At 41.2% G+C, this 22,358-nt stretch overlaps 4 protein-coding genes across 10 annotated transcripts; 2 read left to right on the forward strand and 2 right to left on the reverse strand.

Moving 5' to 3' along the window:
• Nucleotides 1–1,315: 1,315 nt before the first annotated feature.
• LOC127349526 (RNA-binding protein 4.1) lies at nucleotides 1,316–6,290 on the forward strand. Of its 6 annotated transcripts, none has more exons than XR_007880316.1 (5): nucleotides 1,316–1,429; nucleotides 1,967–2,405; nucleotides 2,522–3,156; nucleotides 5,023–5,727; nucleotides 5,811–6,290. XR_007880316.1 is itself a non-coding variant. In XM_051375339.1 (3 exons), the coding sequence occupies exons 1-2, from the start codon at nucleotides 1,997–1,999 to the stop codon at nucleotides 3,127–3,129; spliced, it is 1,017 nt and encodes a 338-aa protein (XP_051231299.1). In that variant the 5' UTR covers nucleotides 1,967–1,996; the 3' UTR covers nucleotides 3,130–3,156; nucleotides 3,430–4,152. The 6 variants fall into 6 exon arrangements, 1 of the variants encoding a protein (XP_051231299.1); XR_007880318.1 differs by lacking the exons at nucleotides 1,316–1,429; nucleotides 2,522–3,156 and adding an exon at nucleotides 1,505–1,655 and having other exon boundaries at nucleotides 5,023–5,100; nucleotides 5,625–5,727; XR_007880314.1 differs by lacking the exon at nucleotides 1,316–1,429 and having other exon boundaries at nucleotides 5,023–5,100; nucleotides 5,625–5,727.
• Nucleotides 6,291–8,260: 1,970 nt separating this feature from the next.
• tifa (TRAF interacting protein with forkhead associated domain) lies at nucleotides 8,261–9,498 on the reverse strand. Of its 2 annotated transcripts, none has more exons than XM_051375341.1 (2): nucleotides 9,341–9,498; nucleotides 8,261–9,252 (listed from the first exon to the last, which is right to left on the reverse strand). In XM_051375341.1, the coding sequence occupies exon 2, from the start codon at nucleotides 9,177–9,179 to the stop codon at nucleotides 8,592–8,594; it is 588 nt and encodes a 195-aa protein (XP_051231301.1). In that variant the 5' UTR covers nucleotides 9,180–9,252; nucleotides 9,341–9,498; the 3' UTR covers nucleotides 8,261–8,591. The 2 variants fall into 2 exon arrangements, with proteins under 2 accessions (XP_051231301.1, XP_051231300.1); XM_051375340.1 differs by having other exon boundaries at nucleotides 8,261–9,230; nucleotides 9,341–9,497.
• Nucleotides 9,499–10,063: 565 nt separating this feature from the next.
• LOC127349524 (RNA-binding protein 4B) lies at nucleotides 10,064–14,169 on the forward strand. Its single transcript, XM_051375338.1, has 4 exons — nucleotides 10,064–10,419; nucleotides 10,979–11,397; nucleotides 11,510–12,162; nucleotides 12,531–14,169. The coding sequence occupies exons 2-3, from the start codon at nucleotides 10,989–10,991 to the stop codon at nucleotides 12,139–12,141; spliced, it is 1,041 nt and encodes a 346-aa protein (XP_051231298.1). The 5' UTR covers nucleotides 10,064–10,419; nucleotides 10,979–10,988; the 3' UTR covers nucleotides 12,142–12,162; nucleotides 12,531–14,169.
• Nucleotides 14,170–19,219: 5,050 nt separating this feature from the next.
• LOC127379514 (uncharacterized) lies at nucleotides 19,220–21,796 on the reverse strand. Its single transcript, XM_051429176.1, has 5 exons — nucleotides 21,702–21,796; nucleotides 21,251–21,595; nucleotides 20,945–21,055; nucleotides 20,794–20,828; nucleotides 19,220–20,711 (listed from the first exon to the last, which is right to left on the reverse strand). The coding sequence occupies exons 1-5, from the start codon at nucleotides 21,745–21,747 to the stop codon at nucleotides 20,556–20,558; spliced, it is 693 nt and encodes a 230-aa protein (XP_051285136.1). The 5' UTR covers nucleotides 21,748–21,796; the 3' UTR covers nucleotides 19,220–20,555.
• Nucleotides 21,797–22,358: the final 562 nt, after the last annotated feature.

Raw genomic sequence — 22,358 nt, forward strand, 5'->3', positions numbered from 1 at the left:
ATAATAATAATAAAACACTTATTTTACTACACAATGAGTACTTTTGCCTTAAATATTTCAAGTAGTTTGCTGATCATACTTAAGTATTTTTGCTGTGTGGTATTAGTACTTTCACTCAAGTAAAGGATCTGAATACTTCCTCCACTACTGGGAGCTAGAGATTAATTTGAAACTGAAAAATGTTAGTGTGCTGGTTGATAAATAAGTTAGGAGGATGCTGCAGTAAAGGAAACCCCATTAACCCCGTCGCCTCCTGACTTCACTTCTGTGAGCGTGTGTCTCCCTCTACTGGACTGTTGTAGTCACATCCACTGGACTTGCTGGATGCACTGCTAAAAAAGTATTTTTCTTTTACTTTTGCTTTTTGGGATACATCGGAGAGGTTCCAGGAGGAATGGCAAATCCCAGAGGCCCTGTTCCTCCCAGAATGCTGCCACCCAAGTCTCCATACAGCAAGCAGTGTTTGAGGAACGGATAAAGCATGCGTGTTATTTGTAATACTGGGTAAGACAAAAAGACATTCCCATTATATATGCAGGAACATCATCTTTTTGGTTGCTTTCTTGTGTGAGTAATGTTCAATTAACAGCTTTGAAGTTAAAACATCAATGAGAAACCACGAGTCTATGGACTCTATGGGAGAAATAGCCAGGGTGACCAAAGATAAACGTGTGTTTCATAATGCACAAGTAAATAAAATATACATAATAATATATAATATAATGAGTTATTAATACATTATGCATCATCCATCAACAAATACCACTCAGAAATGTTTTTCCCACAAGAAATGATTACTCCAAACTACCAAAATACAACATTGTTTTATGTTTTCTGTCTGCTTCATTCCTGTTTTTAAGTTTTTTTTTTGTTTTGTTTTGTTTTAACATGTGATGACTGAACCCATTTTAAAATCAGTTTATCCCTCCTGGGTATCACTCATCAGGTTGTACACACATAGAGAGAGGACAGTCCTTTAAAGAGGTTCCTACAGCTTTACACTGCTGCTTCCCTTTCTTCTCTCACTGTTAATGACACATAGTGCATATCACACCAGAGCTCTATGGCAACCAATCAAACACTTCACTACAGTCAGAGTGTAAATGCACCTCGTGTGTTCCCGTAGGTTGAGAGGGTCCCCACTCCATTGTCACAACATGCTGTAAACGGAGAAATCCTTTGGATCTCTACAGGTGACAGCAAACTTTTTTTTTTTTTTTTTTAACAGTCGCCATACCACAACACCAACACTGAGGAAAAACCTTTTCCGGGTAAAACTTTCCTTCATACCTTTAACCAATCACAGTCCGTAGTTTTTAAGCAACACGTCTATCCACCAATCAGATTCCTACTTGTGCGCATTTCGCTGTCCGCTCTGTCCACTGTCTGTCTTTTAGTTTCGACTTCGCCGTGGCGCCGTTCAGAGGCTGTAAGTATCAGCGCTGGTGTTCTCCACTCGTTTCTCTTCTTTTCATCGTCAGTGGAGAGTTTACGTGCCTTAAGACGTAACCACATACAGTATGAATGCTGGAAATGAGTTTAATCTGGTTCTGTCACGGGACACAATGGCTAACACCTGCTAGCAGCTAAAGTTAGCCTGCTAACAACAACCCTTCCAGTGAAACGAGCCCGGCTAGCAGCTCACTGACCAGGAAGTGCGAACACGGAAACTTCTTCGACTCTTTTTGTTTTTAAAGTCAGCTGTATTGAAGTCGTGTAGTTTTCAGACTATTGTCACTACTTAAAGTTGAAGTACAAAAGTAAAAACCTGCTGCTTGGTGACAGATTTAGTGACAGTTCAGCCCCGGTGGCCCTCAGCCTGACCGTCGTGTCTATTTCCTGATAATGACGTTATGCATTCACCCCTCGCTCTCTGATTGGTTACTTTCTGTTACTACGTGGTGGCCTGTATCGTCTCATCCTGTCTTTACCCCTTTTTTTTTTTTTTTTTTTTTTTTTTTTTTAGGGAAGAAGAGAGAAGCACACTGGGGCAACGATGGTGAAGATTTTCATTGGGAACCTGTCCCAGCACGCCACCAAGGATGAAGTGGAAGCTCTGTTCACCCAGTACGGCACAGTGACCGAGTGTGCCAAGTATAAAAACTACGCCTTCGTCCACATGGAGGACCGCAAGTCGGCCACCAAAGCCATCCGGGAGCTCCACCTCTATAAACTGAATGGCAGACCCATCAACGTGGAGCCCAGCAGGGGGAAGAACCAGGGCCCTGTGAAGCTCCACATAGCCAACGTAGAAAGGGGCTTCGATAAGGAGCTCCGGGAGCTGTTTGAAGAGTATGGCACGGTCACAGAGTGTTCCATTGTCAAGAACTTTGCCTTTGTGCACATGCTCAACTCTGAGGAGGCCATGGACGCCTTGCAGGGCCTGGACAACTCCGAGTTTCAAGGTAAGTAAGTTTGGTATTCCACTGGGTGAATGGAAGGATTGGAAGGTGTTGGGGTGTCCATACTGTTTGTGTTTTAGCCTTTTAGATTTGAGGGACAATGTTTTTCTCTCTCTCAGGAAAGCGCATACATGTTCAGGTATCAAAAAGCAGACCCAGAGGGGCACCAGAGGAGGAGGAGGACTATCCACCTCCGCCAGGCAGAGGAGGCTTTTATCCTCCTCGCTACCCAATGGAGAGGCCCGAGCCTCCCTACAGGGGCCGCATGCCTGCTTACCCTCCTCCGCCCCCTCCTCCCCCGAGACGAGCGGCTTATCCTGACCGTGGTTATGGCGAGCGAGACGGCTATGGGGTGGTCGATTACTATGAGAAATTCAGAGCCCGTCCTTACAGCGCGGCAGGCTACGACGACCGGCGCTCCGGCGCCATCCCCCCTCCTCCGCCTCCCCCCTCAGCACTGGTTAGAGAACGTCTCGGAATGGGGCCCCCTGACCCATACGAGCGCCCCCCTCCTCCCCCTCTGCCCTACATGGTCAGGGACCGAAGCCCCCTCAGACGAGCCCCCCCTCCACCTGCTCCATCAGCTGGTAACGGGTACTCCTACGAGCGGTCCCGCCTGTCCCCGGTGTCCAGGCCCCCGATGTATGGCGTCCCCCGCCCCAGGGACTCCTTCTCAGAGAGGATGCCGCCGCTGCCGCCTCCACCACCTCGATATGCAGGCTATTAAGCACACAGGAGTGTAATAGAACGGAAGGTGAGAACAGAGAGCGGATATTTCACGCCATCCTAAATCACATTGTAGGCATGATTGATAGAATATTAAAGAAAAATGTGCCGAGATGAATTTTAGTTGAATGGCGCTTTAAACCATCACCATCAGCCAGAGCTCTTAATTCCTGCAGATCTAGTCCAGACAACAGATCAATATATAAGCCTAAAATATTGCTGCTTTAACATCAAAGATCAGCCTTGCGCGAAGCCTGAGTAAAACACGCTCCTTGACATGTGTGGTGTGCTCTCTTTCCAGGTTTAGAATATGACAAGATCGTCGTTGTCTGCTGATGCACGTGGCGCTATGCATTCCCCTCGTCTATGGCGGATTGCGTTGCGTTCGCCTGAGACTTACTGGAAGATACTGTATTGCGGACAGCCCCCGTACTTAAAATCATACGATACCATGTCTACAGTTCACGTATTCTTCTGAGCTGTTCATGCCTTTTTTGTTCCTCTGCTTGTTTTACTGTTCAAATCCTTTAAAAAAAAAATGTTTTGCAGAATAGGTGATTAGTCTCTTTCAGTGTGACGCAGTACTGTTAATGGCCAAATAGACTGACTCTGCTCTTCAATCTTTCTAAATGGATATGGCCTCTGGGAAACTGTGACACAATTTCATAACAAGGGAAGTCATTTAAATGAAAATATATGTAGTCTTTGTAAACAAAATTATTGTGTTCAGACTTAAGATTGTTGGTTGATGACATCCAATGCTCATCAAATTAAGTTAAAAAAATTCAGTGTAGAGGTGCTTTAATATAATACTTGGTGTGGCAGGTTGTACAGAAATCTCTTAAGATTTGCGACACATGTTAGCATGACAAATCAGAAGTTCCAGTGTGGTTTTCTTTTTACACTTTGTGTTACCTTTTTTTCTTGCGAAAATAGAATCTATAGTACCGTTATGTATGATTTTATTTACTTTACAAGTTGCTTTTCATTTGAAGGCTTTTTAATAAACAAATCAAACCAAAAACGACGTTTTAACTGTGAAATTATTCCTCGTTTGGTAGGCCTTTTACTCCAATGACCTGGACAGACACTATTCACCAGACCTGATATTGGTAGTAATACCCAGGCGTTTTTTTAGTCTTGACACGCTTCCAGTTTAATTATCACACCCTTCAGAGTTATCAGCTTGACACATGGTAGGCGATGTTTTCTCCCAGCCTAACTTATCAGCTGTTCATTTCCAGTGAAAATGCACTAAAACATGTGAGAAGCAACACCCAACCTGCTTTCCACTCGAATCTTGTGTTGAAGCGAAAAAAATGTAGTTTCTGAGCGTCCCTGATAATGACGGCTTGACGTAGGATAAATTAATTTGTGCTTTCTTGAGTCATTGCCAGTGTAAACTACATGTATGCAAAAGAAAACCGAGTCCGACCTCCCCTCGAAGACCCTCAAAGTTAATCCAACTAATGACATCAGTAGTTGTCCACAAACCCTGGAGTGATTTAAACAAACAAATTTCACTATAACTTATGCTTCTTGTGTTCTTCTTCTGTGGCCACACGCGATGTAACACTGCGTCCATCTGCTGCTGCGTGTTGCACCTGGCGCACGGGGAGCCGCATCTTTCCTCAGCAACCGTCGTCCATTGCCTACCTTGTGTCGAGCCAGTTAGTGGTCTTCCTAGTAGTAATAAACTGAGCTTTGCGGTGGCCCATGTTTCTGTCGTCTTAAATAGCTCTGTAGTCTTACATTTGCATTCATCATTTCTCTCTCATTGAGTTCACACTACATATTAGTCACACTCTCCATTATTGTTTTAGCTCAGCATTTATAACTGTGTACCACAAATTGCATGCAGTCTTGGTATTCTTAGTATTTGTGCTCTTTGTAGGTTGTTAGACTCTATGCAGGAGGTGGCAGCTCATGGTAAGTCATTCTGGGACGATGTGCAGCAGCCTGTAAAGAAGAGGTAGGTATAGTTTAAACTGTACTGCAAAACAACTCTCACCAATGCAATAACCTGTCTCCTGCCTCCCTCTTGTGTTGTTGCATTTGTACTGCATTATGTTAAAAAAAAAAAAAAAAAAAAAAAACAGTCTGGGAGCCTTGAACATTTTTAAAGGAAGCTTTACAATATTTGCAAAAAAAATTACACTTCTTTACATTTTAAAACATTATCAATGTTTTTTTTTAATTGGTAAAGCACATACTTGTGTTTGATGTACTTTATCTTTAAATTAGTTGGTAAATGTGGGACAGTAGCATCCATTATATTAGATTTACTGGGGTAAAATAATACATTTGCTCACAAGCATCTGACAAAGGGAGAAAGGTGTGAATTCGTTCAGTAAATTATAGTTGTGGGAATCTAGTTGGTGCTTATTTGGGTTATATTATAAGATGTGGTAATGCAACATCGGTATGAGGTAATGGAGAAATTATGAAAATGTTTGCTTTTATCATCAACCGCTGACCGTCTCTCTTTGTCTGCAGGCTCGTCTCCACTCCGACAACAGTAACGGGTCTCCGAGTGAGTTCACACAAGTTTGTCGTCTCTGAGTGTTATAAGATGGAATCAGGCGGTCCAGTGTTAAAGGTAAAGCAGTTTGAGTTCACTGTGAAGTCCATAAGACATCTATTTTTTGTGAGCTTTGAATAAAATGTCTGTTGTTTTTACAGGAAGAGCATGTGGTCCTTCAGTGAGAGTTGGCTCCACTGTTTGGTGAACTGGAGGGAAAGATCCAATCCTCGGAAAACCTGCGAGGTTGCGTTGTTGTTCTCTGCAGCTGATGACTCCAAAAGAGGAGATATGGACTAAACCATATAGTCTGACAGTTGTGGCTGGATTTTGGTACAGTCCATATGTCCTGAAATGTGTTCTTGAAACCATTACATGAGCTTTTATACCACTGTTAAACATTATTATTTTTATATTCATGCCTATAAAGTACTGTTGATGAACCTACACCTGTTTTATACAGATATACTGTAGGCTACTGTATATAGGCATGTGCATACAATATTTGCAGTACTTCATTGTCAAATAATTTTATAAATTGTCTTTTTTTAATATGGATGTGTACTTTTGTGTCTTCCCAGTATGACAAGTTTAAACATGATAAACCTCTGTTAATAAAGACCTTTTCCTTAATGTCTGAATGGATAGACGTCCTGTCTTATTCAAACAGATTTGCTTTTTTTAAGAATTATTATAAGTTACTCTTAAAGTCTGTTAGTGGCTGAGGCAAAGGGTTTCCAATTAATTTTCCATAGCTGGAGACTTTGCTGTTAATCCCAGCTGGCTTATTGGGACTAGAATGATGCAGTATAGTTTTGATCAACCCTGCAGCTCCAAGAATGTATGGAGTACCAGGGCTGGACTGTGGCCTCTAGTGGCTGAGATGCCTAAGAAAGGGGTAGGGTACTTGTAGCTCCCCTCTCCAGTCGCTCCCTGTGACTTTGACAAAACAAATAAATAAAGAGAAATATTTTTATTTATCTTTGTCGTATCAAGTTATTCTTACATTCTCCAACTGTAAGAATGTACAGTAATTAATTAAATGTGGCAAGAAATTAGTATTATAAGGCTTAAATGTGTTTTTTGCTCCAGACAGGTTTTTCTTTATTTCTGCTCTTTTGATAGAGAAGGTTGCTGAACCCTGAATCCTAGCCTGACACAAGCTTTCTCTGGTTAACAGTCTCAGTGTAAAAGATTCTGATTTTGAAATATGTTACAGCGAAAAGATTCCCCTCAATGTGCAGGGTGTGGCTGTAAGACTAAAGACTCAGTAATTCACTATTTTTATCACTTTCAGTCAATATCACTTGATTTATCATAAGATTTAGCAACGTCCCTTTTCCTGATAAAATTAGTAGATGTGCTTATTCAGCTATGACTAGCGTGATGCTGTGGTTCTTGATGAGTGAGGAAACAAACCAGATGATATCTTTTGAAAGTGTGCTCTCTGTATTTACTTAGGGATTACAGCGGTCAGATCTTATCCCAGCATGCACTGGGGCAGACGGGTAACCAGCCATGGATGTATCAGTAGTATAGTTGTGTTATTTGGAGTGAGGAGCGTAACTCTCTCTTCTCCCTTTTTGGATGTTTTATTTGCTGACAGAAGTCATTTCAGTTGAAATAAAGTTTTCTCCTCAACTCTGAGTGTCGAGACCTCACGGGCGGTGGTTAGAGTTTCATTATGTTGACCAGAAGTTGTTTTATAGGATTCACATTCCAAACCTTTATGACCCTAGTACTCATCATTCCTGTAGTCGGCTGTTGTTAACCACACTGTTACTGCAAACTCATATTGCACTTCCTGCTCGTAAGTTCAATATAGTAAGATTGGGATTCTCCAGCCAGACTGGACTTTGTTCTAAGACTATTATAAAATAACAGTTTCTGCACCAGACCCAGACAGGATATCTGACCAGTTTGTCTCTACCTTTGACTCCTGTTGGTTATAGCTTTAGGGCCCCTGTCATTACCCAAATCCAGTTTCACTATGATGCACTGTCTCACCGTTGGATCTGTATGTTGTTTGTTTGTCCTATCATGTCATGCTGAGCAGAGAACTAAGCACATTTACTTGACTACTGTACTTTAGTACAATTGGAAGGTACCTGTACTCTGGTGTTTCCTTTTTATTCTACTTAATACTTATTACCACTACATTTCTGAGGGAAATACTTAATTTACTTGACAGCTATATTTTCCTCAAGCAGTGGATTACATAATAATATAACACTGGGAAAATGCATAACAAGTACCTCGACTTTGGATAGTTTTCACTGTATTGTGCTGATCGTTTGTAGGGGAAATGTTGAATGAAGAGCTTTCACTTGGAGTGGCGTAATTTCATTTCAGAAATTGCACCAGTTTGAAAACCAAGAAGAGAGACGTGTGCATTTTGTTCCTGTTTTTTTGTTTTTGTCTCCCTCGCTTTATAACTGTAATCTGAGCTCAAGCAGGGTAAGAATATTTACTTCATCTCAAGTAAATCTAAAAAAAACCTGTTTTTAAAATGTTAGATACTATGATGTATAATGATCACCATAAAGTATAAGTCATAGAACTGTAAATCTATGGCTGATAAACAGTATTTAACAACAACAGCATTCACAAATAACATGTTACAAAAAGAGTATTTAATGCACTTAGGTTGAATATATATAAATAAATAGCTTTAACTATTTATAACACTAAAACCAGGTGTTGTTATATTAAAATCACAGCTTTTTCATCTGTAGACACAGAGTTAGAGATACATAATACGTATACATAGGGTAATAAAAAACGTAATACTATGATTTGACATTACAAAGTGGGATCTTATCTAAACAAAAGTTTGAAATCTAATGTAACAACTACACAGTACTTTGTGTTGCCTTCAAATGCGAGTCAGAGGTAAAAAGGTAAAAGAAAGTCCCAGCATCCCATTTAGCAGTCATAGTTCATCATGACGGACACATGAGAGTCTCATCAGTCTCCAGGGGGCCGAGGTCTCTGAGTTCAGCTGGAAAACTTCTCATCGCACCAGAACCCGTATCCATGACGGGTGTCCTACTGGGCACACACATGCATGTCTCTCTGGACGGAGACACTGCCAGCACCTCAAACTCCACCTCGAAGCTCCCCTTGGCCTCGCCAGACTCACGGATGATCAGCATCTCGTACTCTCCGAACCGGATCAGGGCCTTGTCCGGGAGGTCCATCCTTTCCAGGTAGCCCAGGGCCGAGCTGTTCACTGACAGCCGTCCCCTCTGGCTCAAGTTCTGGATGGTGAACAGCATGTCCGGGCTCTGGGGTGTGCGGTAGGCGTGGAGGGCCAGCTGTTTCCGGGACACCCGGACGTCGACCAGGGCGAAGGTGCATGCCGGGGCGTCACGTCCCAGCCTGAGAGGGTCATCTGCTGAGAGCCTGCTCCTTTTCCCCAGAGGAAGCAGCCCGTAAAGGCCCTTACAACTCTGCTGAGGGTGGTAAAGCTTGATGTGGAGACAAGTTAGGAGATCCTCCTCTGTCTCCATTGTCTGGGACACATTCATAATGAAGCTGGTAGAGGGGGAATTGACTTACTGACCTTCAGGGATGAAAGGCTGTTGGGACAGAGAAACAAACCTATGAAGAAACCAATTAAAGTTGGTGTTTTACCAGTCACAAACTTAAGTAACAGAAGAATTCCTGTTGTTAGGTGAGTGTGCCTTACCTGTATGCTCAAGTTTTTAACTTGAAGATTCAGATAGTCCACAGAGGTGCAGGATCAGCTACACTACACTACACTAAGCCTTCAGGAGGAACTAACTAACGGTGTTTGTGCTGAGAGTGAAAGACTCCTCCTGACTGCAGGGTGGTGCCTTCAGTTACATCACTCCCACAAGACCCAGTGACAACAATGCTGCTTTCAAGTGGAAATTCGGAAAAATGACAGCTGTAAGTGGTAAAGCGGTGGTAAACAGAAAGCAAAAGTCTGGATTTTCATTTAATTTGAATTAGTCAGTCAAGCAAAGTGATTTGCCACCAAGCGGACCACAAGATATACAAATAGTTTTGACCAATAAAGCATTTGAAACCATTTTTTCCACGCCAGGTCACTGACTCTACTGAAGTGCTTAAACAATGAATTGGTTACTTTATTAACAAAAAAATAAACAACAACCATTTTGATTACAAATTCTTATCAAATATGATAATTTGCTACTTTTTTGTGTGTTTTATATCCTATTAAACTGAATAAGTCAGACAATAAAAGCATCATGAAAATGCCACCTTGGCTTCTTTGTTACAATTTGTTTTTCTTTACTTTTCTGATCAAGTATTTCATGAATGGATTGCTGTTTTCTAACATACAATTTTAAGATGGGTACCTGAACGCAGCAGTACAGCACGAAAAGTCCCCGATGACGCAACCTGAAAAAGAAAGGGAGTCACGCTCTTTCACATTGGCTCAGCATTGTTTCCAAACAGCGCTGCCGTAAAATGATATACCGAGGGGACTCATTCTTAAGAATTGAGGAGAATAATACACGACATACTGACCTGTAGTTAACGTTAGGACATGGTGGAACATCGTGTAAAATAATCACAATTTGTATAAAAAGCTAAAGGTTTGCTGATGTCACTACACCCTCCTGGACTGTAGGTGGCGGTGTGCTTGTGATACGGCGACGCAGACTAAAAGAAGAAGGGGGAAAGACGGACAAAAACCAAGCGGAAGTAGGCTAGGAAAGCTCTCGAAAAGGGTTTGAATCGGTTTGAATCCGTCGTCGAGGCCGCCCGGTAAAAAAGGTAACCTAAAATACACAATCCGGTGTCTTTATATTTACAGTTCGCGGCATTTTAAATGTCCGAAAGCCCTACTAACCTGTGAGTTTGTGTCTGCCGGCCCGCCGCTCTTTGCTCTTCTGGTAATATGGACATGGCTAACGCTAGGTGCTTTGTGTCATAGCGTAGCTATCAGTTAGCGCTAGCCTAGCAGATATGCTAAACCAAGGCCTAGAATTGTATGTAACCGTAGGTAGCTAGTGATTAACCCGCTAGCGTTAGAGCAACAAGTCTAATAGAAACGATTAGTTGTTACAATATGTTCCGTAATGTATGAACAATGACAAAATTATAGCTTTAGTTGACTTGAGTGATAGTTAAACTGCCGTCAGCCATTTTGCAATGAACAGGCCCGTTTAACAGCTCGGACTGCAGCATACGGAGTGAAATACGTAGGCATACTTAACGTCCTAGTTTAACACTATATGTTTGTCTGTGTGTGTTATATGGTTGAGAATTGTATTAAACGTTTTGTTTTAATTGATATTAATTGATTTATATTTTCTGTCTTGCTCTAAAACAGATCTTAAGAAATGGTGAAGATATTTGTGGGGAACCTGCCCCGAGAGGCGGACCAGGATGAAATCAAGGCACTTTTTACACAGTATGGCACAGTCACAGAATGTGCCATCATCAAGAACTACGCCTTCGTTCACATGGATGACCGCAAGGCCGCCACCAAAGCCATCAAGAATCTGCACCTACACAAGCTTCACGGCACACCAATCAACGTGGAGGCCAGCCATGGGAAGAACCAGGGTTCAGTCAAACTGCATGTAGCCAATGTTGAAAAGGGAGCCGATGACGAGCTTCGCGCTCTTTTTGAAGAGTACGGCACAGTCACAGAGTGCGCTGTGGTTAAGAATTTTGCCTTTGTACACATGTCCAACTCGGACGAGGCCATGGATGCCATCCAGGGTCTGGACAACAGTGAATTTCAAGGTAGGAAAAGGCCATTATGTAAAACGAGTAGAGATGTCGAGACATGTTGTCTCATTTTAAACCCGGTTATTTCATTTGTATTTTCTCTATCCATATTTTTTTTTGTATGTAGGCAAACGCATCCATGTCCAGATTTCTAAGAGCCGCCCAAGACATGACGAACGGGACGACTATCCCCCACCTCCCCCAGACAGGGGTGGCTATTGGCCTCCACGCTATCCAGGAGAGAGGCACGAGCCTCCCCCACCCAGCTACCTGCGAGGCCGCCTCAGCCATATACCCCCAGGTTACCCTGCCCCTCCTCTGCCACCCCCGCCCCCTAGACGAGCTGTTTATCCTGACCGTCCCTATGAGGGTGAGAGGGACAGGTATGGCGTGGTAGATTACTATGAGAAGTACAGAGCCCGTCCGTATGGCATCGCCTCCTACGAGGACCAACGTGCTGGCGCCCCTCCTCCTCCCCCTCCCCCCTCAGCCGTCGTCCGAGACCGCCTTATGCCCTCGTCGCTCGACCCGTATGAGCGTCGCCCCCTCCCACCTCCTCCGTCCTCGTACTACGGCCGAGATCGCAGCCCCCTCAGGAGAGCACCTAGCGCGCCAATGCCCCCCGCCAGTAATGGCTACTCCTACGAGCGCTCCCGACTCTCTCCGGTTTCCCGGGTCCCTGCATACGGAGTTCCACGCGCAAGGGACCCCTACGCAGAACGTCTGCCTCCGCCACCGCCTGCACGCTACGCTTATTAAGCAAGGCCCTGGCATGTGAAGGTGAGAATAGGTCTCAGGTAGACTGGTGTTCATATCTTTTCTAAAATTGCCATTCGTCCCTGTAAAGGCAGAGGCAGCTTGTTCTACAGCTTGTGTGGGGAAAAAAGCAGGTTTGGAGAAAGCATGCGTACGAAGTGCTGTTCAACAAGGTGTAACATTCGTTGGTAAAGCACGTCTGTGCACTAACTTGAGTTTTCAGCTGCTATCAGTTTTAAATGTGTGGCACAATCCGACAAAGGACGACTGTTGAACGGGACTCGAGATGCACAACTCGAACAAAAAGAAGCCAACATGTAGATAAGATGGAACAACGTGCTTTGTATCCTCAGTTGCAGACAGTTCATGTGTGTCATTTGCTCTTTTTTCAGGATCGTCGTCCGACTGCGTCGCCGCTCGCCGCCTCCTGATGCACGTGACACTATCCTCTTCCTGTCTGTGGCTGAGCGCGTTACGTTCCCCTGCGACGCTCACAGGAGGAACTGAATTGCCGACGTCCACGTCTGTTTATGTTTTTATTATTTTGGGACAGGTTTTACACTCGCATTTTTTTTGCCCTGATTGTTTTAGTTTGTTATTGTGCTGTAGTATTTTTAAATGCTTGACATCTGAGTTAGGCGTTTTCTTTTCTTTTAATTTGTACTTTTACGTTTTGAATAACTAGTGTTCTGATGTTGTGTGTGACCTTAGAGAGCTGAAGAATTTCAGCAGCAGTTTCTAGGCGATACTTGTGACTGTAGATTTAACTGAACTGATTGTTTGGTATTAAATCTAATCTGCACGTTGATTCCATCATGTTAAGCTTATCCATCGAAAAAAAAGAGAAAAAACCAAACCTCCATGTGGCGTTGCTGTGAAAACTTAAAACTGCTAAGACGTAGGGGTTTGACAAATGTAGAAAGTAACTGTTACTAGAACCGTTACCGCAAGGCGTTCACATGTACCTTTCCATTGTCGAACTTGTTTTTAAATAAACGGATTTGTGCAGTACTGTTCACAGATGTGCTCAAAATCATGCCCAGCGCTAAAGCACCACATCAGTGTAACCGCTTGAATTGATTCGCATACTCTGCTAGGGTCTCTCTCTCGAAAAAAAAATCAGCTCTTTATTAATGATGAAATCACGCTTAACAAACTTGTTAAAACCGTCACGCTGATTAAAGAAATGTCTCCTCTCTGGTCTTGTCTGAAATGCTACAGCTTTTATCATGCATCAGCGTACCTTGTAGCTTGTCCCCCTTCACTGACAACTGAAACTTGCTCACGTCAGAGCTTAAGTGAAGAAGGGCCTAACACACTCCAGCCAAACGTAACCAGGTGAGATTTCACAGCTAAGACTAGTTTACCTTGAATCTGGGGGGAGATGGCGTCAGAGGCTGCGGGAGACCTTCAGAGTCAACAGGTAAGTCAAGGGCTCTCAGGAATACTGAAGTAGAACAGACAGCACATGCTCACATGGAACTTTTATAGGTGAATATCACTAGTTATTTACTACATAGGTTTGTGAGAACCTACCATGTTGGTTAGTTAAGTGCTTTCCACTCATTGCCTGTACACACAACAACAACTACCCATTCAGCTGTAAATCTGCTACCCATAATCAACAGTGTCTGCTTGGAAATAAAGCCAAGTTACAGGAAGCGTGTGTGTGTATATATAGGCACTGCCAGCATTTTGAAACATTGGCTATGGTGTTCAAATCCGGCAAGATTCGGAGACCATGGGTGGCTTCTGGGAAAATTGTTTATTGAAATTTAAGAAGCCCTCAGGATAGCTTGGTTTGGATGAACTGGACAGAAGTTGAGATTTTGACTGAATGGAAAGCATCGGTAAATTCTACACTTGGTCTTGCTGACATTTTTTAAAACATGAAGTCAATTGACAACACAGTGAAATTGCTATAGTAACTGATTTTACACAGAATTTTGATGGACTTAAGAAATTTACAATACTTTGAATTGTATTGCCGTTTTGTGAGTCTGACCTGCATAAATAAAATATTTAAAACAACATGGACTCCCTGTTAACTAATATCCTGCCATTGAAACTGTAACTGATTTAATGCATTGCATTTTATCTAGTGTACTTATAGGAAAGTGAGGGGTTTTTACTGGAGGACCAGTGTGACTGTTCTAAATAATAGTACAATTCTGAATATTGTATGTGAATTCCCAGCTTAATCAGTTATTCACAAAACAATAGAAATAGGAAGTTGCAATGATAATTCAGTATGAATAGAATTAACTTGAAAGCAGGCTTACAGTTGACCTGAAGGGTGGATGGACTGGATAAGAGTTTTTCCCAGTTCTAAAGCGGCCACTGACAACCGTCTGCAGTTAGTTTTTATTTCCTTAGGCTACTACAGTGTTCAAGGTTCAGCTTGTCATTGTACAACACAGAATCCCTCAACCAAGGAATTTTAGTTGTTAATATTGCAAGATTGAGGTCTGACACCAGCCATTTTTATAAGTTTTGGAAATATTTACTTAAAATCCTGCAAATGTCAGAAAAAACAATACAACAATATGGTTTGATTGATTTGTTTTGTCTGAAGGCCTTTTATAGAATTATAGATTTCTACTTTTAAAATATTAAATTATCTTTTAAATATTGACTAAAACCAGTCAAAGCAAAACAAAAAGTTCATTTAACTCAAAGCAATTGTTGAAACTGATTACATCGACATTAAGTAACAGAAACTCATTTCTTTTAGGTGGAAAAAGATTCTTGATTTAGCCACTTTTATTAGTAATTTTAAGTGGCACTAACTTAGTTTGGTAAGTTACAGAAACATTCCTGATTAATAACTTTTTATTAGGCATTTTGTTTTCACAGTACAAATAAAAATTACAAAATGAAAGTCATTCTCACTTAAAATAAAAAAGCTACCAAAAATATCAAAAATATTTTGTTAACTTACTCAATAGTGTTAGTGTTGCTTAAAATGGATGGAATCAGTTTCAACAAGTTCTTGAGTTATATGAACTTATCTCTTTTTACAGTGTTGTCTTACTCAGATTTCAGTGACCTCTCTGGGTGGAAGAGGTTTTAGTTTCATTCTCCTCAATCTGCAGATACCACCGAGGGCCAGCAGGGGAAACACGCTCACGTCAAACTTTGACTTTGCTAACTAAGACTAGTCTATCAAGTTTCTAGACTAAACAGCTCAAACTACAAATGTGTATCTGTTCTATCTGTTCTATCAGTATTTGCACATTAGTCTGTGGAGGTGTGACATTGTGGTTTCACACGTGGTATTTTGCAAGTCTGCAAGCTCTGAGTCATGTTTCTGTCAGACATTTTCCATGTATGGGAAAACACAAGTTGATAAACAATGTGAAGACCTCACAAACTATATGTGCCTAAAGACTATCTGAAGATGCACACCGGCGGTTTCTCTTTGTTTTTGGATCGATACTGAGCGCTACATAGTGCATAGTTTCATCTGAGGCCAGATTCTGCTTTCGTGGACCGTGTTCTTCATTTTGAGTTACATATGACAGACAAATGTCAGTTAAACAGTTCAGGAGGTTTTGGCATGGATTTAAAGCAGATGAGCGAATAAAACCAAAGACAGATTCAGTAGCTCTCAAAAGTACCTGTCTGAAGTTTTCTGCTTTGGACAACCAAACCAATGATGACCATTATGAGGACAACAATCAGACCGCCCAGGATCTCCCTCAGCAGGCTTATTCCTTCAGGCTTTTCTTCATGAGGTCAAGGTCATTAAAATAAACATTCAAATGTACAATCTTGTATATTTTACATCAACAATCTGTTCAGTGAAAGAAATAAAATGAAAGAACCTTACTTTCAGATTTGCCATTGGCGTAATCATGAGGTTTTGTCATTACCTATAATGAAATATGAGTCAAATTTAATGAAAGCGCATTCCTGCATGTGTTGTTTTGAAGTGTGAAATTTCAGTATATTGAAAGGACTTCAAAATAAAGACTTGAGTCTTAACTCCAACATTTAGATGTATTACATTAAACAGCGTGTGTCCGTTTATGTAAAATCCACAGAAATACATCCTAGAGTCTGAGAAATCCACTTGTTTGACTTGAAGAATATCAGGAGATGTTGAAGCTCATTTCAAATTTTCCATCTGGAAATTCACCACAGAACGAAGCTTGACTGCCGGACCCGAATGTCCACGAGATACAGCTGATCTTGGTGTTGTTAGTGAGTCTGGACCAGAACGTGTGAGTGAGTTGGATGTGTGGAAATGTTGGAGTGTGACATTTTCACCAGGCTGAACCTCCACAGTCTGAGACTCAGAACCTGAGACAGAGATCCAGCCTGAAACACACAGCGGAGAAAACATGAGATTCACTCAAGCTGATAAACCAACAACATACTGGACAAGAGAGATTAGAATTGTATTTGCTGGCAGAATAATTCAATAGCAGTACTTACTGAGGGGGGGTGTTGTTTGAAAGAGGCGGGGTGTTCACATCTCTCAGTTTAAACTGCATGCGTGACCTCCGAACAAGAAGTGTTAAAGCCTGATCAGAGGCTCAAAGAGAGATTTAGTTGTAGTCTAAAGTATAACAAAAGTTTCAGATTGTGTAAATTAAAGCCTTCAAGATTTTTTAAAAATCTCTTAGTTAATTATCTTGTGTGCAGAAAGTAATTTACTATAAATTCATCTGCCTCTAACAACTTGATGACAGATGAACACAGCCACCATATATTGGATATTATATTATCCATATTCATAATCAAATTTTATTTTCAAAACAGTGAAAGAGTAATATGTGCAGCATTAGTTCAAGCCAGTAAAGCTATTTGAATGAAGTAACTCAATAGAACAAATTTAGTTTGCCTATTAAGGCCATTATGGCTGGCCAGTACAACTCAAAAGGTAATGAAAGCACAACAATTCTAATTTTCAGGTGATTATAACACTAACGCAAACATACCTATGAATATTATAGATCTTCCTAAATGTTACACACTGGATCTTTAAAGTACAAATCTGTAGCATTCATCATCAAACATGAACATGCATGCCAAAGTGCACAAAAGTATATATAAAGTATATATAAAGTAGGCTTTTTCTACAAATAAGATCTGCAAAGAACCAAAAGTTTTCACTGATACACCCAACTTTTGTGCACAAGATAAAAAAATATACCTAATAAATCTCATGGGGCCTTATGGGCTCTGTAAGGTTTCCACTGCCATCAAGTGGCTACAAACGAATGAATGCAGTTTGAAGAATTTCAGCTAGCACCATGATTAAATAAGTTGTGCTGTTGGAGAAGCTTGTTGTCACAGCGAGGAGGGCAACTATAGATTGGGAGCATGCTGCTGTGCTGCCAGCTCAGATGGTGAAGATACAGGGATACAAGAACATTTAATGTTTTGGTAAACACTGTTTATTAGTTTTCTTTTACCAGTACAAATGACATGGACAAACAATGTCTCCCACCCCACTTTCCTAGACCTTTCCCAATAGCACACAGACAGGACATAAAACTGACAAAAATGTGAAACAACAACTCAGCAGTACCAAATAAATATACAAATAAAAACAAAAGATATATATATATATTAAATACAAAAACAATATGTGTACACTCTATGATGTGTCAGTTTCAACAATAAAGGTTCCTTATGTTAGGGTACCTGTAATGCTTGCACTTCTGAGGAATGAAATAAAGGATTTTCAGGTTTCCTCAAACACATTTAGTCTATTTCTCAATGTGTACTATCTTCCCTTATACCATACATGATGCCATTTCATTAACCCATTCTTTGACACCTGGCCTATTTGTTTTCCTCCAATAAAGAGCAGAAGGCTGTTTGGCTTGCAGGATACAGATACAAGGTCATTTACTGGTCATTTTACGCCGCAGGGCTGTATCATGAAATTCAGGTTGTAGTTCCCATGATCCTGCTGGTAAAAACAAAACATATATGTACAAAAATCAGATACAGTGAATTTGTGTTGACACACAGTAGCTGAGTGCACATGTGAAGAATGGGGAAAAGGTGACTGAAACTCTGCCTAGTATTTTCACACTTGCACACCTCGCTCACAACTGCAGACACAGACTTTGATGGTTTTGTGTTTTTTGCATTGTGAAAGTCACACTCAGGAGAAAATTGCTTGCAGTGGAAAGGCCGGTCTTCTTGTGGTTGAGACGTCACTGTATGCTGAGAACAGACATTACTGTGTGTGACTGTGGAAAAGGCCACAGCGGAGCGTTGGAGACATAATACAAACACACAGAGGGCATTTTTCAGCCGGATATTGAGGACTAGGCTGCCAGGCCTATTGCAAGGCCTCATGATCTTCCCCACATCACGCTATCTCTTCCTGTCACACAAGTGGTGTGAACCTCACTCCTCCACATGACTCCCCACTTCTCTCTCTGTTTCAGGCCTCCTGCTTATTGTTGTTGATGACTAACTCAGGGCTGCATCCTTCGGGTCATGACAAGAGTCAGACAACTGTCACACGTAGGGGTTCAGGAAACCAGCTGAAGAAGAGACAATAAGTCTGATCAGCTAACATTGCTGTTTCTGCATGTTCACTCATGAGGAGGATGTGCAGGCGTTATCGTGTGTACAGGCGTTATCGTGTTGACTACAAGGACGTGCAAAAGCAACACAACCAAATGTAAGATTGACACAGCCACTGTGAGGAACCTGTCTGTCAGTTTTTTTTTATTTTTTGGTGGCTGTTTCTTACAATGCGAAAGTTACACTTCAGAGAAAATAGCATGTACTGTATCTGCACGCCGGTCTTCACGTGGTTGAGACTTTAATTTAGTCCGCCTCAGAGAGTGCGGTCTTCTAACACAGCTTAGAACTGAAGTGAAGCTCACTGGCTCACCTCACCTCACCTCACCGACATTTATTTTAAGGTTCTTTGCAAGATTAGACAGAACATGTGAAACAAGACAAGACAGACCTTATACAGTGTATGACAAAAGACAAGGGCACAACCCATTCCCCACTGAACAGCTCTCAGACCCAGAGCCTGTTTGTGTGAGGAAAGAGTTTTCTTTTTCCTATATCACCCTCACAAACATTAAAAGAAAAGAAATAGGAGGTCACAGGAGTCTTTTTTATTTGGGTTTTTTAAAGTTCAATCTAGGTTGATTGTTAAAAATATAAAATGTATGAAGACATTCATTTAGGCTGGTTACGTGGAACAATTTATTACAAAACACAGAGAAATGTGTTGCATGTTGAGTTCATGCTGTTTATTACCAAATGCAGCAGATTGTTACAAAGTTAGACAGCACAGTAATTCAATAGCAGTACTTACTGAGGCTGCAGAGGAGTAAAGCTGTTATCGCTGTTAAGATTGTTGAACCACTGCAGTGGCTATTTAAAGCTCTGTAACGGCCTTTGAAGAGTGTTTGATGCTTATCCTGTTGTTGGTGTGATCAAACACAATCTATGTTAAGTTATTCTTTAGCTCCAGTTATTCTGAGTTTTTCAGTGAATGCAAAGCACTCTGTAGTCTTGCAGTTGTAACACGGATCAGATCAGAATTTTACTCTATACACTGAATCAGGACCGTCAGCACAACCGAAGGAGGGAACTAAATATTAAGGCTTCATTTAGACTTAAAAAATGTAACTTCTAATATTATACTTGTGATGCTGATGGTAATGTAACATCCCATTTGTTTTTTCAACCTATTCCAACATGTATGGAATCCCCTGTCACACTTTCTTCTGTCATTTAATAATGTGTATTTTGACAGAAAATCTGTATAATTTAGACACCAAATGTTTACATATAATGGTTTTGGTCCTAAGAGGAGATGGATGGGAGCTGTAGCTGCTGTGGTTCTGCTGTGATCTGTCTTAAACCCATTCAGCCTGTGGAGTGGATGGTTTTTCATGAGGCTGTGCAGATACCTCCCCAGTACCATAGTGTCCGTCTGTCTTTCCAATGCTACATACAGTGTGTAGAAGCTGATATTTGTGTGACAGATGCCAGTAAACCAATGTTCTCTGCTTCTTTTCTGATTTTACTCTTGCAGAGCTTTGATCAAACAGCCCTCATGACTTTCCCCTCAGTTGTGTTCAAACCGCACTGTGCCATCTCTTCCTGTCAAACAAGTGATGTGCTGCGGATGTTTAGCTAGTTAGTAGGTCCTGAGTATTTAATTTAGCTGTATTTTGTTTGGTTGTTAGATTTTGCAGACCTCCATCTAAATTGCTATAAGATAATGTAGACAGTCATCTTTTCCCCATTGTGGGACAAATAAAGGAATATCTAATCTATCTAATTCCTCTGCTGTCAGACTGACATGGAGAGCAAGTATGAAATAGGATCAAAAATCAGCATGAGTAAGAATGTTGTACATTTTACATGGATCTCTGTGATAAAGTCAGACTTTTTGACAATGTTGGTGCACCCGCCAATCACACTGCTGCTGTTCCAGGTGCTTCCTGAGTGAATCTGGGGGCTGAATAAATAGCATTTGTCTCCACTGTTACTTCTGAATCAGGCCTGTGGTTTCTTTGTGGTTTTGGAAGAAAAGTCACCGCTGCATAGTTCAGTTCAGCTGAGACCGGACTCTGTGAATCAAAGGATTTACAGTCACTCATCTCACATCGCTGAGTGTGTGAGAAAAAGAAAATAAAACGTAGTAAACTTCACCTCTGTCTGTTGTGGATTCTGTTCTCCAATATGAGCTGAATGAGCGAAACAAAAATAATGCTGTAACACATTTTGTTAAATAGGAAGTTGTGAATTGGTCTATCAGCTACTTCAAAAAAGGATGTGGAAAACTAAAACTAAGTTCAGTTACCTTTCTGAAGCTTTTTGATTTTAACAGTCAGACAGATGACGACCAGAACAAGGAAAACAGTCAGACCGCCCAGGATCACACTCATCGGCTTCATTATTCCATCCAACACTTCTACAAGAAAGATTATTCAATTAGTCACCTCTAGTAGCTTCAGATCTGACTGCCATTTCAAAATACACAAATGACAGATGCATGGCAAAAATTTTAATGTTATACAGAAAGAATTGAAAAGTAGATGATTTGATAGATCTAAAATCTTAAACTCAACCAAAATTAAATGTTAATCTGAAAAGCACCAGATCTTACCTTGAACCTCTAAAAACGTTGCATCGACAATAACCAGGTTTTTGGTAATGTAAAATCCACAGAAATACAGTCCAGAGTCAGATAAATCCACTTGTTTGATTTTGAGAAAGACAGAAGAGTTGTTGGAGCTCATTTCAAATTTTCCACTTTTAAATCCATCACAGTGTGAAGCAGAGTCAGTAGAACTGAACATAGAGGAGACACAGTGAGGCTGTGAACTTTTGACCAGTTTGTACCAGGTTGTCTGAGTGGGAACACTGGAAAAGTTGGAGCACAGCATTGTGACATCTTCACCAGGCTGAACCTCCACAGTGTGAAACTCTGAACCTGAGACAGAGATCCAGCCTGAAACACACAGCAGAAATATTCCTCATGTTACTGACAGAGCAACAGGAATGTGATCAGTGCCTTCATATGATTTCATTAACAGTAATTCAGTAGCAGTACTTACTGAGGCAGCAGAGAAGTAAAACTGTTATCAAGGTGAAGTTCCTCATTGTGCGTATGTTCGTGTCCCTGTAATGGTGCTTTATAACACTGAGCTCTGTCACAGGGGTTGAAGAGGCGGAGTGTTTTCTTCACATATGCTGTACCTTGGTATTTGCTCATCACACCAGCTCTTGTGAAAAATCAGAGTGACACACATAAAATCACCTTAAGACATAACTTATGAAGTTTACAGTACGACACAGTGTTAACATCATGTTTTGAGTTCCATTGGGAATTCATGTTATGAATTATGTTATGCTCAAAAACCTGATCAAGATCTGTGCCATTAAGTAATGCGGAACTAGTTGGTTGACCACTATATTTCCTGCTCTTTTCTGTTTTTAAAACATCCACACATTTACATTTTGTCTGTGTTCTGTAAGACAAAGTAACCCTAAAGAAAGAAAGACGGAGGACATGAAACTTTACATTGATTTTGGGGGATTTTCTTGCAGTCGATGTTACTGAACACAAGAAGACAGAACATTTACCACAGGCATATTCAGTTGTCCAGAGTGTAGAGTGGATGGGCTCATATGAGGCTGTACATGGGTCACCCTACATCTTCTCACGCTTTTAGAAGAGATATATTTAAAGAAAACAGGAAGTTTACTTTACA

This window comes from Dicentrarchus labrax, unplaced genomic scaffold, assembly GCF_905237075.1.
Source record: "Dicentrarchus labrax unplaced genomic scaffold, dlabrax2021, whole genome shotgun sequence".
Classification (NCBI taxonomy): Eukaryota; Metazoa; Chordata; class Actinopteri; family Moronidae; genus Dicentrarchus; species Dicentrarchus labrax.

What these genes read in the sequence shown, in the direction of transcription:
- tifa (XM_051375341.1), bottom strand. Translation starts at nt 9,179, where the DNA reads ATGAATGTGTCCCAGACAATGGAGACAGAGGAGGATCTCCTAACTTGT.
- LOC127379514 (XM_051429176.1), bottom strand. Translation starts at nt 21,747, where the DNA reads ATGAGGAACTTCACCTTGATAACAGTTTTACTTCTCTGCTGCCTCA. An exon ending in AACGTTTTTAGAGGTTCAAG is followed by an intron (nt 21,056 to 21,250) that starts GTAAGATCTGGT and finishes TCTTTCTTGTAG; the next exon opens with AAGTGTTGGATGGAATAATG. An exon ending in AGAATCCACAACAGACAGAG is followed by an intron (nt 20,712 to 20,793) that starts GTGAAGTTTACT and finishes TTTGATTCACAG; the next exon opens with AGTCCGGTCTCAGCTGAACT.
- LOC127349526 (XM_051375339.1), top strand. Translation starts at nt 1,997, where the DNA reads ATGGTGAAGATTTTCATTGGGAACCTGTCCCAGCACGCCACCAAGGAT. An exon ending in GGACAACTCCGAGTTTCAAG is followed by an intron (nt 2,406 to 2,521) that starts GTAAGTAAGTTT and finishes TCTCTCTCTCAG; the next exon opens with GAAAGCGCATACATGTTCAG.
- LOC127349524 (XM_051375338.1), top strand. Translation starts at nt 10,989, where the DNA reads ATGGTGAAGATATTTGTGGGGAACCTGCCCCGAGAGGCGGACCAGGAT. An exon ending in GGACAACAGTGAATTTCAAG is followed by an intron (nt 11,398 to 11,509) that starts GTAGGAAAAGGC and finishes TTTTGTATGTAG; the next exon opens with GCAAACGCATCCATGTCCAG.